The 20028-nt window shown below is 35.6% G+C and overlaps 4 protein-coding genes across 4 annotated transcripts; 2 read left to right on the top strand and 2 right to left on the bottom strand.

Annotated features, from left to right (window-relative positions):
* Positions 1 to 1274: 1274 nt before the first annotated feature.
* MONOS_938 (uncharacterized protein) lies at positions 1275 to 5795 on the bottom strand (the record flags this gene model as incomplete). Its single annotated transcript, XM_067879876.1, has 1 exon — positions 1275 to 5795. One exon carries the CDS (start codon positions 5793 to 5795, stop codon positions 1803 to 1805), a length of 3993 nt encoding a protein of 1330 aa, XP_067728559.1. The 3' UTR covers positions 1275 to 1802.
* Positions 5796 to 6298: 503 nt separating this feature from the next.
* Positions 6299 to 6550, bottom strand: MONOS_939 (uncharacterized protein; the record flags this gene model as incomplete). Its single annotated transcript, XM_067879887.1, has 1 exon — positions 6299 to 6550. One exon carries the CDS (start codon positions 6548 to 6550, stop codon positions 6299 to 6301), a length of 252 nt encoding a protein of 83 aa, XP_067728558.1.
* A 119-nt stretch (positions 6551 to 6669) lies between these two features.
* On the top strand, positions 6670 to 9899 carry MONOS_940 (putative mRNA capping enzyme alpha subunit). Its single transcript, XM_067879899.1, has 4 exons — positions 6670 to 6849; positions 6928 to 7002; positions 7101 to 7152; positions 7309 to 9899. The coding sequence occupies exons 1-4, from the start codon at positions 6679 to 6681 to the stop codon at positions 9384 to 9386; spliced, it is 2376 nt and encodes a 791-aa protein (XP_067728557.1). The 5' UTR covers positions 6670 to 6678; the 3' UTR covers positions 9387 to 9899.
* A 3006-nt stretch (positions 9900 to 12905) lies between these two features.
* Positions 12906 to 17262, top strand: MONOS_941 (uncharacterized protein; the record flags this gene model as incomplete). The annotated part of the gene is made up of 4 exons (XM_067879910.1): positions 12906 to 13228; positions 13296 to 15137; positions 15336 to 15698; positions 15897 to 17262. The coding sequence occupies 4 exons, from the start codon at positions 12906 to 12908 to the stop codon at positions 16960 to 16962; spliced, it is 3594 nt and encodes a 1197-aa protein (XP_067728556.1). The 3' UTR covers positions 16963 to 17262.
* Positions 17263 to 20028: the final 2766 nt, after the last annotated feature.

The raw sequence follows: 20028 nt of genomic DNA, 5'->3' as shown, positions 1-20028 counted from the left end.
TATGTCTTTCTTTTATTTTGGCTTTTTCTTCCAACAAGCAGCCGAAAGCACCTCCCCTTCTCGATCTCAGTCGTGCCATCGCAAAATCTCTGGCCAATTGCTTTCGAATTGTTAGAAATTGAAATGAAGGCTGCTGTCCAATGAGGCACATCCTTTGCAAGATGTTTACCTTTTTGTTCATTTTTGAATTAAAAGAAGAGGCGAGGCAGCATTGAAATGATTAAAAAAAGAATTTCTATTCTTGGCATGATAAGTTTCATTTGCTTTTGTTCCTGAGTAACGCTTTCAAATCAAAAATCCAAACTCAAACAAGAAGATATTCCAGTATGATTTCAGCACTTATATCACCGCTGGTCTTTCATTTTATTTTCCCCTCTTTCGGAACTCCTCCCATTGGATAGTTTTTTCCCCTGCTTTCTTCAAGTATTTTTTTTTCCTCTTCAAGATCGAAGGAGCTGAAATGCTTCTGTATCTTGCACTGGTTTCACAAATAATCCAGGATTGCACACCCTTGAACTGCTTATCATATTTCCCGCAAAACGCAGCATATTCTCTCGCGTCATGAATCAGCTTTGAACTACAGCCATCCTTCAAGTCATCTTATCCGTTCCAATAAAAAATTATAATTGTGAAGTTCGCTCGCACCTTCTGTGATTTCTAGCTCATTCAAAAGTTGTATTTCTCTGAAAAATGCAATTTCTGCTGCCATTTTGATCTGAGTTCTGCATTCTAATGGTGATCCATTGACTCTGATGAGGCAGATCAGAGCAAAAGAACAACTGCTTCCACACATATTATTTTGGTTGTTTTTTTGTGTAAATTGCAAGATGTTGTTGCTTCTGTAACCAATTTGATAACTTCGTTAAGTCTTGGCAAAGCCTTCTTCTTACATAAGTTTTTTCTGTTAAAATACAATTTATTCATTCATTCTGCCTTCTACTCCGGTTCGATAACCAAATAGAAAAAATTGTGCATGCGATGTGTAAAGGATTCCAGAAAAAGAATATATTTGACCGCCTTATGAGCACGACAACTCCAAGTTAAAGAACCAAAACTGAAAATAATAAATAGTGGGTGACGAAGTAAAATTGAAATGAAGATTAGGAGAAACCCACAGCACAATGAATATATTATTCTACACAGTGCCCCATGGTTTTTCAAACCGAGAATGCTTTGGATGGATCACAATATTCATATTTATTTGATTCTATAAATTCTGCCTTCCAAAATCCACTTTCCTTTTGAAATCCATTAAAATCGAACAAAAAAATACAAGAGAAGGATATGTTGTGCTCTAAATGCGAAAAATTGTCTTCAATAGGGAAATACATTACAAAATTTGGATCATCAATCCATATTTAATTGTTTACACTTATCTCCTTCCCCAAAATCAGAAATGGAATTTTCAACAATGATACAAGAAGTAATAAGGAATATAACAAATGGATTTATCATGATTCAATTTTTTTAAAAACTATTGGAAAATACTTCTTAAATTGAAAATCAAAGTTTTAAAATATAATAAAAAGAAAAATAAGAGATAATATGAACATTTTGAAATTTGATGTTGGCTCGAACAAAATATCAATTGATTCTTCGAAATCTGAAATATGAATAACATCAAGAACAAATATTATATTACAACACGCAAAAAACATTAAAACAGAACAATAAACTCGGCTATAACTGAAAAGAGAGTGAAAAAAAATTCGTTCTCATAAAACATGTTGTTGTACCTACGGAAAAAGATGCTGCCTCTTTTCATTTCTCAAACGTTATCTTCAAAATCAGCTTCAGCTTCTTTACCTTTCAGCATCCTCTTCAATCTTCTGCACAGAAATTGGTAATGAAACAGGAGGCGAAGGCGGAGGCGAAGTTGGAGGAGATGAAGAAACACTTTCATCAGAAGCCAAACTGTCTTCTCCTCCATTTTCATCTGTTTCTTCTTCTTCCTCCTCTTCTTCCTCTTCCTCTTCTTCTTCTTCTTCTTCATATTCTTCTCCATCATCTTTTTCGGTCCTATCTTTTTTCATTGTGCCTTTGATCAGCTCTTTCGCTGCTGCCGATTTCAATCTCAGCTCTTTTTCCATCAATTTGTATCTGAGCTTTTCTCTAAGTTTCCGTTTAAGGATCTCAGTCTCAATATCATCTGCATCATCATCTTCTTCTTCGTACTCCTCCTCTTCTTCTTCCTCCTCTTCTTCTTCCTCCTCTTCTTCCTCCTCCTCTTCTTCTTTTTCCTCTTCCTCTTTTTCCGTATCTTCAATCTTCTTCTTTTGATTTTCATCTTTGTTGATTATTTCATTCTCCATTTTGATGTTTCCAACTTCATTTTCTTTGCTTGCTCTTGAGCCATCTGTTTTGTTCCTTATTCTTTCTTCATTCTCATTTTTCGTTGATTCCTTTTTCAGATCGCCCATCTCATGTGACTCTTTCTTTTGATTCTCATCTGATAAAGTTGATGTTTGTTCAATTTGCGATGAATAAGACGATGTTAAAGAAGAAGAGGATGAAGAAGAAGAAGAAGAAGAAGAAGCTGACGACGAAGTTTCATTTGGAGGAGAAGGAGTTAAGTTCGAAATGGGAGAAAGCGAAGCAATTGGAGAAAAAGACGAAAGCGAAGGGAGCATTGGTAGGGCAGGAAAGGGCACTGTTGGAGAAAAAAGTGTTGGAACATTTTCTGAAGCCTTTGAGTCACTGAAAGAAACAAATGAAGGGAATGACGAAGTGAAAGGAGGAAGTGAAGATGATGCTGATGAACTGGAAGAAGTCGGAGAAGAGGAAGAAGAAGCAGAAGAAGAAGACAACGATGATAGCGAAGAAGGTGGAAGAGGAAGAGGGAGAGATGGAGAGGCGAAAGAATCTGATCCAGTTGTTAACAAAGGAAATTCTGGAGGTGAAGTTAATGTTGAATGCATTGCTACACCAGGTGAAGACAAAGTGCTGGCAGAGTGCGACGGAGGAGTGGAAGAGTCAAAGCCAGCCTGTTGCACTGAATCGATAATTGTCCTCTGAACTTGCTTTCCAGCTGATGCTGATGAGCTTGCCGGAGATGAGAATGAAGGCAATGGCGATGCGAGAGAGGGAGACGATGTCGAAATGGACGAAGGCAGCAGAGACGCTGCATCATCAGTTGCTCCGATCGCTGCCCACAATTTGTTCTCGGCATCATCTTTTTGCTGTGAATTGAATGCTTCACCGTTGGCTGCTGAGTCTGCTGAATGCTTTTCTTGGGAATGCTTGGCGCTTTTCAATGCCTTGACAGACTCTGCAGTGGATTGTGTGTTTGACGTTTGCTTTTTGACAGATGAAGAAGGAATGGAAGCAGAAGGAGTGATTTCCTGTTTGTCTTTCATGACTGAAGAAGTGACAGCAGAAGAATCTGTGCTTGTAGCTTCACTCTTAGAGGTTATATCGGAAGATGTTGAAGATAACTTTGATGTTGTTTTAGGTTTTGTTGAGTTTGCTGTTGCAGTTTCTTTTGATTCAACCTCCACGGCCTTCTGAGACGTTTCAATTAATTTCTTTTCAGGCCGAGTTTCTTGTTTTTGTGACGTTTTATTATCAACTTTTTTGCCTTCTTTTTCATTGCTCCTTTTCTGAGTAACTTCTTTTTGTTTTGGTTTCAATTTTTGAACAGTTTCTTCCTTCTTTTCTGTTGTTGCTGCTTTGATTATTGAGCTCTTTTGCTCTTTCTCTTTCATTTCGTTGGAATTATTAACTTTCATATTCCTTTTTTTCTCCGCAGCTTTCGCTTTAATCACAATTTTTTGCTTTGACTCATCACTTCTCGGTGGATCGATCTCAATTATTGTAGCAAGTTTTGTGTTATCCCATATTTCCACTGTTCCTTTTGCCTCTTTCAAACCTTTTTTCCCACCAACTTCTTGCGCGGTCCACACCTCTACACACCTCCACCCCAAGTCCTGTTTTTCTCGAGATCTAAAAACATCTTTTGATTGCATTGGAGCATATTTCCTTTCAAGCTTTATTTCCTTCACTTTAACTTTCTCGGTAATTTTCTCGTTCTCGTATTCTTGTTCAATTTTCCCATCACCTTCTCTTGTTAGCTTTTTGATCTCTTTTCCTTCTCCTTTTCGTTCTCTTTTCTTTTTGTGCTCCTTTTTATCTGTCTTCTCTTTCTTCTGCCTCTTCTCCTTTCCGCTCTTCTTTACTTCATCGTATTCATCGTCTTCGTGCATTCTGTCTGTTTTGTTTGCTCTATGTCTTCGAGAACTACTGCGTGAATAATGTCTTGCACGCTTTTTCTTTAATGAACGCTTATGTGACTTTCTATGTGATGTTGAACCTGAATAGCTCGAATCTGAATCTGTGTAAGAATAAGCTCCTGAATATGAAGAAAAAGAAGAAGACGAAGGAGAATGAGAACGAGAATGAGAACGAGAACGAGAACGAGAGCGTGCACGCGAATAAGAGGACGAAAAAGAAAAAGAGTAAGAATAAGTTGATGCAGTGGCTGATGAATCCCTCGAGTATGTCGAAGCAGTCGATGCAGTCTCGTAAGCGCTGAAACGGGATGAATCATCCAATTTGGTTGTTTTGCGAGTCTTTCTGGTGCCCGTGACTGATGCTTTCCTTTCTGTTCTTTCTAATTTGTTTGCCTTTTTGGTTTCTCCTCTTTTTTCAATCCATTCGTCCCACCATTCAATTCTCCCTTTCACCTTCCTCACACTCAGCACTCCCTTCTGAACTGCATGGCGTGCCATCCATGGCTCCTTGAACCACACGGCTATCGTTGCATCTTCGCAACTATCTTCACTTTCCTGTGTTTCATGAGATCCTGCGCTTTGAGGAATTTCGTCACTTTTCATTATTTTTTCTCTTCCTCTTCCACTCATAGCTTTTTTCTTCTGTGCATCGCTTCTGCTTAAAATTGTAAGGTCTGTAATCACATCTTTCCCATTTTCCTCGACAATTCTCCTTTCCATCTCTCGCTCAGAATTTGTGTCGATTATTGGAGCGTCTGCCATTAGAGACAATGCAATCTCTTTGGCTTTAAGAGCACTCAGCATATCCGAAGAAGTTGACCCTTCCTCATGTGATTGAGATGAGAATGTGAAATTAGCAGTATTTTCATACGAAAGTTGCTTTGATTTATCTCCTTTCAACAATTTTCCTGATTTATTAGCTTTTCCAATCAGTTTGACAAGAGCCGAAACAATACTTTCTTCTGATGGTTTCTGAAACTTATCAAACGAAATACAACCAATGGTGCAAGTTTGAGGATTATGAAAAGAAGTTGATGGAATGTTTGCCTTTTTTGTTGTTTCTTGATGCGTTGGTAACGAATTTGGCAGAGAAGGAAATGAGGATTCATCCAAAATTGGCTTAACATCATGCGGCCGCGCTTGTAAAGTTTTGCCTTGATATTTATAATCTGAAATAATCACTTCATCTCGGGTAAACCTGTGTTGAATCTGCCGAATTACAAAAAGTCGATTTTGTGTATCTTGTTCTTGTTCAAGAACGAACGAACTTGTGAAAATTGTTGGAATGCTTTGTGGCTCAAAGATCCATCCGTTAACAGATATCAAAATGTAGTGCTTAAATGCAATTGATTTTACAAAATGTATTTCTAAATCAGTGGGAAGAAGAGAATTGAAGTAATCTTCTAATTGCTCTCCGTCATCGTAAATGTTGGTGACTTTGCTTGTTTCATCTATTAAAACTGCATTTTTAGAATAGAATCGAATCAAATCTGATGGACTATTCTTTAGTGTGTGATAGTATTGTTCCGAAAACTTTTCTCCAATTTTATTAACTTGAAGTGACATTTGAATGATTATAAGTTCTTTAAATTGTTACTATAACAAATGTATTAATATTACTTAATTATCAAAATATACTGTCCAACTATCCTCAAAAATTCGATTAAAAATAATATCCAAAATGAAATTATTGTTGATAGGATCAATCTTATGAGACTGAAGAAGAACAATTGAATTCGATAAAATCCTTTATCACTCTTGCGTGGAAGTACCTTGTTAATTAAGGTATATTTTCTTGAATATAAAGTTTCATTTTTCCTTCAGATTGTTAAAATTCAAAACATTTTTTGATGATTAAAAAAATAATTAAATATAATAATCGTTTGAAAGAGAATTTTTAAATTGCAACGCAATATTGAAATAAGATATTCATGATAAGTTAGCTTAAAAATATTTTTTTCCTTTTACTTAATTAAAACCAAGAAGATTTGAATGTAATCCATTGAAATAGAATGATCATTAAATCTTCAGTGCAACGATTACTCGAGCAATGCAACAAATCAGGTATATTAAGGACTTAACTTCTTGACTGAAGCATTGGCTTGCGCCCAGAACTCGTTCATGTTCACCAACTGCGTCTTTGTGGGATTGACTGTAATCTTCCACATGTTCTTGTCATCAGGTCCTGTGTAGCCCACAGAAGTCATGTAATCCTCCCATGTTGCATAGTTAAACATCGGTGATCGCACCATTGTGCAGAACACCACAAATTGAATAATTATTTTTAATCTTTTCTTTTCTTTTTTCTTTTTGATTCGCATGTGTTCATATAAAACATGCAACAAATCTGATATAAAATTTAATAATCATTCTGTCGCCACTAATAACTAAAATAACAAAATTTTATTATTTTCTTTTTGATTGCTTGATCTACATATATAATAATTAAATGGATAGATTAAACAGATATATTGCAGCTCTGGAACGGTTGGGTGGGGTGCAAAACACAAAAGCGCTGAAAGGTAGCATCCAGGCGCTTCTGAAAACGGAGAGACCATTCCCGGGAAATCACCCTGTAAGTTTGAGGCAAGCAGATTTGATAAAATTTGGACAGTACGAGGTTTGAGGCTGCTATTATTGTTTTAATGTTTCGGGCTGAACGAAAATTTATTATATATCTAATATATTTGATGTGGAGTACTATGTTGCTGAAAAGACGAATGGAGTGAGATTTTTACTTGTGAAGGTTGCCGGGCAGGGAGCAACATATCTAGTTTGCATCTTATAATCTATTATTTTTGCGCCAATAGTGTTGCGCAATTACATGATGTTAACAATATTTTTTTTTAAATTTCTATTTTTTCTTTGCAGTTTGGTCGAAAAGGAGAGATGATTCGAGTGATGCTGCAATACCCCATGTCATGTATGCGCTGAAGAGAGAACATTGGAAGAGAGAACCCAAAGAAAATTAATTATTTTTTCTTCGCTTTTCTTTAACTTTCATTTTTATTTATAAAAATATTTTTTTGTTTGATTCAAATAATGTTTGAATTTACTGTTACATGATGTTGTGGGATAGGCATTGCAGAGCCTCTGATCCTGGATGGAGAGTTGATCCTGGATGAGACTATGCACCCGGATGCAACGATTGGGAAGGTGGTGGTTCCACGTTTCTATGCGTTCGATGCTCTTGCAGTCGATGGGAAAGTGCTTGTAGATCGGGACTTCTCGCGGCGGTTGGGGTATCTTGCGCAGTGGACTGAGCGATTTAATGGGATGCATCATCCGGTGTGGCTATTCCCAGCGAAGGCGCAAGAGTATGTGCTGGACGAGCGAGCAGAGGCGTTTGAGGTGGTGATGAAGAAGTGGAGCCAGCTGAGCAAATCGGAGGAGATCTGGGCGAAACGTCAAGAGCTGCCGCATTCATGTGATGGGCTTGTGTTCACGCCAGTGGAGCCTGGATACGAGATGGGGGTTTCTGTGGATACGCTGCTGAAGTGGAAGCCGCCGGAACTGAACACAGTTGATTTTTTGATCAAGCAGGCTCTGTATGTACACACTGAAGGGCAGGTGCTCTCGCTGTGGGCTCTGTACATCTCGTCACAAGGATCCGCGAAGTTCTTCCAGTATGTTGCTGTTGATAGTACTGGAATGGGAACTGCAAAGGGTGAGAACAGCGGAAGCGGCAGCGGAAGCGAGGCAGGTGCAGGCTCAGGTCCAGTCAGCGCAGAGGAGCAGCTTGGGATCCGGGACTGGTCTGTCGTGGAGTGCAGGTTTGATCCGGAGTATGTGCACCCAGTGGTGGATGTACCTCCGGACGTGCTGGGAAAGCAGCTGTTCAGCGTGCAGCTGAAGAGGGAGTTTCTGCGGAGCCTGAGAGTGGAAGGGGGTGGTGGATGGCGTGTGCTGCAAGTACGTACAGACAAGGAATCTGCGAACGACGAGCGAGTTGCACTGAGCATCATCGACAGCGCCCTGAATCCTGTTTCAATTGAGGATGTGATGCGGCAGTGGCCGGCACAGCAGCAGCACATGAGGATTGTTGAGGAGGAGAAGAGGAAGGAGAAGGAGCGGCAGCAGGCTCTGATGGCAGGGCAGATGCAGCAGCAACAACTCCAACAGCAGCACATTCACCCGCAATTTCAGCAGAACCTGCAAAGTCAACAGCCGCAGTTATTTGGTCAGGCGAATGTTTTTCTATCGCCTTTTGAGATTCCGCGGATGGAAATCCCGGCTTCTCCACCGCCTTCGGCAGCAGTGCGCAACTTCCGATATCCGTTTCCATCTTTTCTGGCAAGCTTTGTCGCGGTTAAAGATGTCTTGGCATCAGGCAAAGCGCTTTATTCTTCATCATCTCCTCTTTCATTTTCTGCGCAAGGATCTGCTGCATCCAGTAAGAAGTTTCCGAACAGAGGCTCGGGATCTGGCCAACTGGGAAGCAGCATTCCTCAAGATTCAAGGAATTCTTTGCCAGGCACATCATCTACGCAGTTGAATGTTCCTCAGACTTCTTTCGGAGCAGGCCAACCTTCGCCAATTCCTGGTGATGACTCTTCTTTCGGGATGGGAGCTGCACAATCATCATGTCAGACACCACACGCATTACCAAAAAATTCTTCCTTTTCTTCTTCTCATCCTCCTCTGCCGCCTCCACCTCCTCCTTCGTTTGGAGGTCGGACAAAAGGGCTTGGCAGGACTGGAGGAGAGGCAGGGAAAGGAATAGGAGGAGGGTGGGAACGAAGGGTGGATGATGAAAGCTTTGGAGGAGACGAGGAAGATGAAGGAGAAGGCGGAAATGAGGAGTTTGAGGATGGATATGAAGGTGATGAAGGATATGAGGAATATGATGAATACGAGGGACATGAAGGGAATGATATGGGAAAGGAAAATAGTGAAAGCATTGAAGGGAAAAAAGGCGAGAAGAAGGAAAAAGAGAATGAAGGAACAGAATCCACTCAGAGTTGGAGCGAAAAAGAAGAGGAAAATATGAAAAGTGCGTTTGAATTGGATAGAATGATGGGAGGGAAGAGGAGGCGGGATGAAGAAGCAATCAAGGAACTGCGAGCACTTCAAGCTCTGAATTCGCTGCGTCCGCAGATGAGCATGGATGGTTTTGGAGTGAAAAAGGGAGAGGAAGAGGAAGAAAATTATGACTAATTTGGGGAAATGAAGGGCTCAATAAGAACAATTTGTGCCAGTATTCGTTTAAGAGAAATATTATTTGCTTTGTGTGTTTAACATCTTCAAAGCTTTGACAATAAGATTTGAGATGCAGAAAATAGCTGTATTGTATTTGTTTCATGTTTGTTTTATAGATGATCAAAATGATTCGAAACTGCGATGATGAAATTTGAAATTTGCGATCAACAGCATAGTAGAAACGAGATTTTGAGTATTTTTTGGAAAGAAAAAGAACTCGATAGAAAAAATGGAGAAACTGTCTTTATCACAAACCAAATCACAAGAATGAAATAAAACAAATGTGAAAAAAGTTTTATTATCTACTCAAAAAAGAATCTTATATTAACTGTGATTAATTCTTTTTCCTTCAAAAAAGGAAGTTAATTCTCGTTGTGTATGTCCGTTTATGATGGCTTTTTGTTTTTTTGACATTTTTACAGAATCATTTCAAGCATTTCAAGGGAATCAATATACTGAATTCATTTCTGATTTTTTCATTCAGTAATCTTCAACCGAATTGCATTTGTAGCACTTCCAAATAACCAACAGTCCTATTCTCCTTTTTGCACATTAGCTTCAAAACAAACAAATTCTGTTTTTTTTTTTTTTTTTTTTTTTTTTTTTTTTTTTTCTTGTTGTTGTTTGTTTTTATTTTTGTTTTTTCTTGCAGCTTTTGTCTCTCAGTCAAAACAAATTTTCTCATTTGCTCTCCTTCGCTTCATCTTATCAAATTAATTGTGACCAATCACATTTGACTTTCAACAAAATCTTTCATTGACAATGTGAGTTTGAAGTTAGTGTGCGTTTTCACATGAACTTTCTGAGTTGTTCGTTTCAAAGCATATTATTCATTTTCGCTGTAAAATCAATTTCATTTGGCCTTGTGCAAAATCGCTTATTTTTTGTGCAATTTCTTTGGTGAATTTTGAACAACTTTGATATATATTTCAAAATTTTCAGATTTTCATTTGTTTTTCATTCATTTTATCTGAGAGCTGTCTGTGTAAGGTTCAAAAATTACACAGGAAAGCAGCAAGAAAAACTTCAATAATCTGTAAGCAATGTGTATTTTCGTTTTCGATCCCACTTTTCCTTATAAAATCAAGAAATGCTTTTAAAAAAAAAACGTTTGGTTGTTTGCAATTTCTTTTTTTTAAACTGAATTTGTGCATCATAAATTAATTCCATTCAAAAATCTAACAATTCAATTCGAGAATGAATGTTATCTCATATGAAATAACAAATAACAATAATTTAGTTTTTTAATGGATCGATCAAATCGAAATAAAACTTGATTCTCGTCTTTTCCAACAGTATCGAGGTTTTTCTTTTTATTTTATTTTTTAACCAATTATATAAAGAAAGGAGATTAGCATTGTATTGATAGTGTATCATTTTTTACAAGATAATTAACGATGTTTGTGTTTATTGTTGTTCAATTAAATATAAAGCTTTACACTTCTAATTGTAACTATTTCGCGATTTACAGAATGACATTGCGCATAGGAGATAAGCATTTTGATAAAATTCAAAAGTTACAAACAACAGAAGAATTTTTGAGTTTGTACAAAAAATTTGATCTTTTAATTGTTCTGTTTCTATTTTTTTATTGATCGTTGAAGAATTGTTTTCTGACCTGGATTATTGCACTGAAATTGATCAAAAACAGAAAATTCTTGAAATGTATCCATTGATAGAAGAAATGAATAAAGATGAATTTAATTCTGTTTTCAACGAAGAAATATTCAACAAAATGGACAAAATGATTGAAGAAAAGAAAATGTCGATTGAAAATGCAATTTTGCTGCTGAAGCATATTGGATATTGCAAAATATTGAAAAATGAACGGAATCCATTCTTTTATGCATCTTCATTGAGCGAAAGACTTGAAAAGGTGATTTTTGATGAAAATGAGAAAAAAGAGGAAAAGAATGAAAAGATTCTTGCTTATCTTTGTGAATGCTATATTTTGTTTGAAGAAAGAATTTCTTCAGAATTTCTTTTTATTTGTGTGCCTTGTCTTCTGAAAGTTGCCTTAAAGAAAGAGGAAAACGAAGAAACTCAGAAAGAAGTGGAAATAGCTTTACTGGCTTTAAGTCATGTTAACATATATAATGTATGTTCGCTTCTATTTCCATTTTGATACTTTTGCATTTTTTTCTGATTTTTATTAGAAAATTGAACAAAAACTATATTTGAATGGGATAACAGAAATCATCGAATATCATCAGGAACATCGCAATCTTTCACGAGTTGCCTATATGTCTGCTTGGAAATTTTTAACGAATAGAATTGGTCTCGCAAGAAGTCTTATTGGAGTGATTGGAGATGAGCTGCATTTGATAAGAGAAGCAACAAGAGAATTGAATGAGCTAACAAGATGTGTCGATTGGACGAAGAAAAAAGGAGAAAGAAGAGGAAAAAAAGAAAGGGAAGAAGAATATGTTGTGATGGCATGGAACTTGATAGTGACAAATGTTTTTTTGTATTTCAATTTTTGGAACGAAGAAAACGTTGCATTGATTCGTTGCATTGTCAGGCTGTGCAGAGCTGCAAGAGAGAATGAAAAAGATATTTGCGGAAAATGCATTTTTGCTTTACGAGCTATGGCAAGAGACAAAAGTTCCAAAATTGATTCTTTTTTGGATGAAGGGGCAGTTAATCTTGCTTTGGATGAACTGAAGCAATCAACATCTGAAGACGAAATTGCACACCGTTGTTTGGAATTCTTTTTGATAATTGCAGAACAACTGATAGGAAAGGCAGATGGAGAAACAGATGAAGCGAAAAGAAAGATAATCAAAAGGAGATTATTTGAAAAGATGGAAGAAGAAGGATATGAAGATATCATAACAAGTGAATATGAATTTTGTAGTTTTTATAATAAAAAATATTATTATTCATTATCATTGAATATTTCTAATTATTTCGTGAATATTTGAGGTTTTGAAATGCTTTGAATTTTACAATTCAAAATTTTTGTTTTTCAATTTTCATCATTTCACAATTCAACAAGCATTTGTAGTTTTATTTTAAAAAAAACTTTATTTTTAACTTCTTCAAAACTCGTCATAACAATTGCAAACACACGTGAAACCTTTGAAAAGAAATAAACGAACTTTTATTTTCTTCAAAACAACATTTTCAAATCTTCACGGTTTTTAATTGAAGAATTTATTTGTGACGTCTTAATTGGCAAAAGACGAGATTGAAAGAATTTTTTTTGTTAATCAACATCAGAAAGAATATATGTTATCAAAATAGTTGTTTATTTTTTCTCTCAATTTTATTATTTATTAATTTTAAAACTTTTTGAACTGTTGATTTTCACACACAAGAAAGGAATATGTTATCCATCAACGATTTCATTGATTAATTTTTATTGTTCACAAAGGTGAAAAACAAATTCAAGTGAATACTCTCATTTTAAAACTTTTTTTCTCGCCCATCAATTTTTTTTATGTGAAGTGTTTTTTGATTTTTGGATCAGTTGGGATGAATGACGGTACAAAAATACCACACACAATTTATCTTTGCATGGGCGAGCGAAATAAATTGATTTATCTGAGTGATCCAGATGTTTCTGTTGTTGCTGATGTTTTGCAGGTTACTCAGATGGTTCTGGAAGATGATCCGGTTGGTGGCGTGACAGAAATGGAATTTGGATCATGGATTTTTAAATTTTTAATAAATGATCAGTATTTTTTAATGGTGGCGACTGAAAGTGAAAAGGCAAAATCATTTTTATCTGCACAGCTTTTCATGATGCAAAAAATTGTGACTCTTTTCTTTGGAACGAAACCAAATTACAATAGCTTGTTTGAATTCTATAATTTGTTTTTTCTATTGATTTCTGTAAATTGAATCATTTATTGATGTATTTAGCACAGTGTTACAATTTGAAAAACTGCAGACTTTAATGGGAGATATTCTTCAGACATATAATAGATTGTTATTTACAGATCCATCTTTTGCTTCATTTTCTTTTGATCGCAATAAACAACTTTTTCCTGCTTCTGCTTTGACAAATCTTTCAAATGCATTTCCTTCTTTTACGCATGCATTTGTAATTGCAAGAACAAAAATTGCAGCTGAAATACATGCCCAGAATCAGGTCTCTCTACCCGATGAAGAACTGATGTTTCTTTTAACGTATGTTGAGGCTATGCTGACTAATAGAGAAGAACAGATTCTGAAAGAGATAAATGAAAAGGAAGCGAATGAGCGTGCTTCGTTGGAATCTAACAGCACTAGTAATAGCAGCGCCTCTGACCCTTCGTTTTCGGAGCTTGAAAAAAGCAGCAGTGGAAGTCTGGAGCCCGCAGAAAAAGATTGTGTGCTGGTTTCTTTGAGCGACGGGTCGTTGGGCAATGAAGATGTAGACAAATCAAATGCAGATATCCTGTCAGCAAAGAGAGATTCTGTGATATCAGCAGATGATTCAACATCAACGATTAGCAGTTCTTCAAGCGTACGTGCTGATGGTGAAGGAAATGAGGCAAAGGCTGAGGGAAGTTTGAAAGAAATGAATCCATCTGAAATGAAAGGAGAAAACAAAAAAGAAGAAAAAGTTGCAGAGGAAGATGAGGAGGAAGAAGAAGAAGAGGAAGAGGAAGAAGAAGAACAAACAGAAGAAAGAGACAAAACAAAGGATGAAGACGAAGAATATGAAAGTGAATACGAAGAGGAAGAGGAGGAAGAGGAGGACGGCAGCGAAAAAGAAGAACTAGAAGAAGGGGAAGACAAAGATTCACCAAAAGAAAAACAAAGTTCAAAACATAACAACATAAGAAAACACACAGGAAAATCACTCAATCAACAGAAGAGCAAAGAAAACAGCAGCGTTCCATCAACTTCAGAAGCATCAGAAATGACAAATGTGGCAAATGCATCAAGTGCATCAAATGATCGACAGGCGGAGTCAAAGAGAGATTCATTGGAAGCAAAAGCAGATGAGTCCAACACAGAAGATTCAGACAGAGCGATTTCTTTGTCAAATCCAGAAGGCAGTTCTGCTGGATTGCAAATGAATGAAGAAGACAAAAACAGAAAAAGCAGGAAAAGCAGCACTGAATCAGAAGCAAAGGAAGAGGCAGAGAAGAAAGAAGCAGAACAAGAAAGCAATCTGAAACTCCTTCTTCCTCAGTCATCTGTATCTTCCAATGCCACAAACACTGCCACTTCCTCGCTTCTCCAGCCAGACGGATGCAAAGGCAGCATCGTAAAGTCCTCTCTGATTGATCCGCCTCGTTCAGTTTCAATGTCGGAGTGCATACAAGCTCGCACACAGAGTGAATCTTGTGCTTCTTCTTCTTCTTCTGTTTCTTCTATTTCTTCTTCTTCCATTTTCAATGCAGTTGCTTATTCTTCCTCTTCCTCTTCCTCTTCTGCATCTCCCTCTCCTCTCCCTTCGCAGCCCAAGCAGCGTCCGTATTCAACCACAAGCGCCATGCCTCCTGTCTCCTCGCTGCTCAGCTACACAACGTCGACGTCAGCTTCAGCATCAGCATCAGCATCAGCACCAGGCAAAGAAAAAAGAAGCAATCATTCATCGAATCTATCTTCTTCAATGACATCTTCACACAGAAGTGATGCAAAAGGGAGAGAAAGAAGCCAGTCGATTCAGCCAGATGCAGAAGATGTAGAAGAAGGATTGAGGATATTGAGATCGCTGCCTGCATGGACACAGAAGTTCCACTTCCATCACGACCAGAAAAAGGAGAAAAAGTATTTTTCTTTTTTTATTATTTTGTTTTTTATTTTCTCTGTTTCTCTTTTTTTTCTTATTTTTTTTTTTTTCTTATTTTTGTTTTGATATTTTGAAATCTTCCTGTATTCATTTTTTCATTTTAAAACGATTATTTTGCATATTTTCTCTTCTCTTCTCTCCTTTTTTTTTAACTTCCTCCTCATAACCCTCACCAGATATGCTTCTATTGCAGGTGATGTAGAAGTCTATCTCTTATCTGAGAATGTTGTTCTTGCTGTCATTCTGAAGCCAATTCTGCCCAAAACGAAAGCTAAACACTCGAAAGGATGGTTTGGCACAACAGTCACAGCACCAGAAGAAGATGCACTTCCACCTGGAATTACTCCAACTGTCAATATGCTCAACAAGAAGCTGAATGATTCGCCTTTTGGAGCTTCTTCTTTGTTATCATCGTCTTCTTCTTCTTCTTCTTCTTCTATTCCTGAACTCACAACTAACACTGTTAATGCACTTGGAAAGCTATTTCATGGACTGAATTCTTCACAGAACAAACAAACATTAGAAGGTCTATTGAAAAAGTATGTTTCAAACGAAATTTTTCATTTAGAGATGAAAATTAACATCAATTATTTGTTGGTCTTTCTTTTCTTTTCTTTTCTTTTCTTTTCTTTTCTTTTTCAACTGATGATATTTCTTTCAATCTCTTTCATTAATAAAACAAACATATTTCTATCTGTAAAAAAAAACATTCATTCTTTGTGTGCATTCAATTTTAGGTTTCATTCACACACCATCGATTCGTATCTATCTTCCAACGCATTCAAAGGCCTTCTTCACTTCCTGTTTGTGAATAGATCTACAAACAATGCCCAGTCTCCTTATCTTTCGCTTCCTAACACAACTATCACTTCACTTCTTTCACCCTCTGCATCTTCCTCTTCTTCTTCTTCTTCTTCTTCTTCTTCATTGTCTTCATCCACATCAGCACATCAACACAACCATCCACATTCACATTCCCTTTCATCTCATCCTCACCCTCATCCTCATCCACCACCTCCTCTTTCTGTCTCTAAGAAGCATCCAGCAGTGGACAAAGAAAATTTAGCGGCTTCTTCAGTTGCTTCTTTTACTTCATCTCCTGCATCTCCTTCAGCATCATCTTCTGCTTCTTCTGCTTCTTCTTCCACTTCTTCTTCAACAGCACTTCATCCAGAACCCCCTCCTTCTCTGATTCCTGTTACGCAAAGTGACAAGCTGTATCTGGAGTCATCCAATTCATCTTCTTTTTCCTCTTCTACTTCTTCTTCAAACTCTAATCGCAACAAAACCTCGCTTGTGGCTTCATCTCAGACTCGAACACAAATCAATCCTGCAACTTCTGCTTTATCTTCCACTTCTTCCCTCTCCCGCCCTTTCGCTTCTCCACCAGCAACCGCTCCACTTCCTCCTCCTCCGTCGATAGCGCCTCTTCTTCCCTCTGTGACCCTCCAGAATGCACTGTGGGATGCGCTTTCTTTGACGCTGCCTGCTTTGTCAACAGGCTGCAATGCCACAGCTGTGCGTCTGCCTCCTGTTCTGATGTGCTATTCAATCCATCTTGTGCAAATAGACAAGACGCGCCTGCGGCTCCTCCCGCCACCGGCTGCTGCGCAGGCGCTGAGGTTTCCGGGGGATCCGAATTATTTGTGCTCGATCTATCGGATTTTGAAGGACACGAAGCAAAAGGGGATAATCTGTGAGGTTGTTGCGGTGTATTCGAATGACACCACGGTGTCTGAGGCACTGGACAAAAACAAGCTGCTGCTTTCGCGATGTTTGTGGAAGGAGAAGAAGCTTGCGTAGCATCTGAAATGGCACATGAATTGGTTGGATACACAAAAAAATAAAAAAAAATAAGCATATTTCTTTATCTCGGCTTGGAGAATATGTTGTTTGTTCAGTTTTTGCTTTCTTTTTCTTTTATTCTCCAGAAATACTGCAAGAACGGGAAAATATGAAAAATACATTAAAATATTAATTATTACATTTCAATTTTTGAATGCTTTCTTGTTTAATTTTTATTTTTAAAATGTATTATTATATTATGAGCACATCGTCTTTGAACATTTTATTTTTGAAAATATGCACGACTCTTATTGAGAATATTTTTTGTGAGCATTTCTTTAGCTTTGCACTCTTAAACTTATGCAATTTATTTGAGCGTAGTAGCAAGTGTGAAACAGGAAAGAATTTCTTCATGCATGGGTGATTATTAAGAAAAAAAATTAAAAAACAATATTCTTTTTGCCTAAAAATGAGATTTTTATTTTAATTATTCAAAAACATGAAAATCAACCCAAAAAAGGATCAATCTTTTTGGTGTATTATTTGATTTTATTTGTCAAAAATATTTATTTTTTTTAAACAATAACGATGAATTGAACATTTGGATGATTGTTAAACGTTTCAATTTTTCTCTTTCAAATATTTGTAGATGTCACCTTTGGTGGATCAACTATTTTTTGCGTATTATGAATGATTACAAAAAATAAGCAATTTGAATGTTATTGACACTTGTTAAATGCATGCGGAAAGTTGTTACAATCAAAAAAAAAAAAAATAAAAAAATAAAATAAAATAAAATAAAATAAAATAAAATAAAATAAAAAAAAATAAAAAAAAAAAAAAAAAAAAAAAAGAATAAAATGATAATAATAATAATAATAATAATAATAATAATAATAATAATAATAATAATAATAATAATAATAATAATAATAATAATAATAATAATAATAATAATAATAATAATAATAATAATAATAATAATAATAATAATAATAATAATAATAATAATAATAATAATAATAATAATAATAATAATAATAATAATAATAATAATAATAATAATAATAATAATAATAATAATAATAATAATAATAATAATAATAATAATAATAATAATAATAATAATAATAATAATAATAATAATAATAATAATAATAATAATAATAATAATAATAATTATAATAATGCAGATATCGCATTAAATACCGGACATCGCACAAAATACCGGACAAGATCGATTTCACAATAACTGCAAGGGGAATAATTCTGACAATTTTCCTCAAAATACATCTCATTAATACAAACTCGTTTGATATACAAAACTTTCAAAGAAGCTTCATTTGTGCTCAGAAAAAATAATTAATTGAAATCTCGGAGAAACTCATTATCTAATTACTCCGAGATTTCAATCAATTATTTTTTCTGAGCACAAACGAAGCTGCCCTGAAAGTCTTTTATGTCACGCGAGTTTGTATTGATGAAATATATTTTGAGGAAAATTGTCAGAATTATTCCTCTTGCAGTTATTGTGAAATCGATTTTGTCCGGTATTTTTTGCGATATCTGTATTTAATAAAAAAAATAGCAAAAGGAAACAATGCACCACAACCAAATTTCATTTTAATTGTGTTCTGCTTGTTAATATTCGTTGTTTTATAACATTTCCGGTATCTACCAACTCCGGGTTTTGAAGAAAAACAATAATGAATTTTTATTGAAAATATATTATTTTGTGTCAAAATGTAAATGAAAAAAATTAATATGTTACAATTCATACTCGGATGCATCGACTCCATCTCCCGCTCCTAAAGAATCAGATTTCATCTTCAGTTTCTTCAAAATTTTCATTTAAAACCAGCACATCACTATCATCAGATTCTTCTGTACATCTTTTTCGGTTTTATCAATTTTTATTTTCAATATTAAAGGGCATATAAACGAGTAATTTTTGAATGAAATCTTCAAATTCAAGTGCTTCTGATTTTTTTCCAACAAAGCTAGTCACAAAGTCATCAATATATTTTTCTTTAATCCCATTTTTCGGAAAAGATTTACGAAAACTTGACCAAGTACTTTCAATCAAATATGTGCGATTGCTTCTTTCTGGATCCACAAAATTGTATTTGTGACAAACAGTGTGATGATCATAACCTGAAAATGATAAAGAGCTGTAGGCTTTCCACTCATCTGAGTGAATAGTTGATCCTGGAATTGTGTTATCTTCGATAATTGGTATTAATGTTTCTTTTTTTATTTTTTCACTCTCACAATTAAACATTTCCCTTTCTTTCCATCATGTTTTCTTTCTATCATTCCAAATGACCATGTCTGTTTCTTTCTTCTTCCTTTTCGAAACATTCTTATTCGTTGAATTGCATTATCTATTTCAATAATAATTCCTGTCCCACCAAGCTTTTCAAATAGAAAGCAACACTGATTTATTTCTATGTTGATCCAGAAACACAAAAATAAATCGATATTTTCTCTATTGGAATTTTATATAATTTTCAAAGGAGTTAATCCCAACAATGAGCAGTATTTTCCGCGTCTGTAACACCTGTTATTTCCGCAATTATATCGAGCTTCTATGGAGAAAATCTTTCATGCACTTAGGGCATCTTCCGTTCACTGCAAATGGCATAAATCTCATTATCCAATTCCACGTTGCTTCATCATCTTGGAATGGTTTTGTTTTTTGAAAAATATTTGATTTGCGATCCGGAATGTGAGACATCAATGCGATCAAATTTGACCCATCCTGTAAAAAGTGGATTTTTTCCCAAAAATTAATAATACCATTTCTCATTAACACGGATGTTTGAGATGATAATTCTTTTTTGCAAATGAATAACAGGTAATTATCTGCTTGAATACACAGGTTTTGAATTGTGGTGTATTGTTACCCTCTGTAGTATATATTTCTTTTAAAAACATCATCATGTGCTGAATATATATAAACCGTGGAAGTTCATTTTTATAAAATCCCATTGAAATTAAATTTTTGATCAAAACTCGAACGAAAGAATGATTTTAAAAAGGATCAGCAACATATGGGACAAAATGTTTTTCTTTATTAATTTT

Source organism: Monocercomonoides exilis (genome assembly GCF_001643675.1).
Source record: "Monocercomonoides exilis strain PA203 chromosome Unknown scaffold19-1596985, whole genome shotgun sequence".
Lineage (NCBI taxonomy): Eukaryota > Preaxostyla > Oxymonadida > Polymastigidae > Monocercomonoides > Monocercomonoides exilis.
This window is presented reverse-complemented; position numbering and strand designations above follow the sequence as displayed.

Coding starts and splice junctions, on each gene's coding strand:
- MONOS_940 (XM_067879899.1), top strand. CDS start 6,679: ATGGATAGATTAAACAGATATATTGCAGCTCTGGAACGGTTGGGTGGG. Junction 7,003..7,100: donor GGCAGGGAGCAACATATCTA/GTTTGCATCTTA, acceptor TTTTCTTTGCAG/TTTGGTCGAAAAGGAGAGAT. Junction 7,153..7,308: donor GCTGCAATACCCCATGTCAT/GTATGCGCTGAA, acceptor GTTGTGGGATAG/GCATTGCAGAGCCTCTGATC.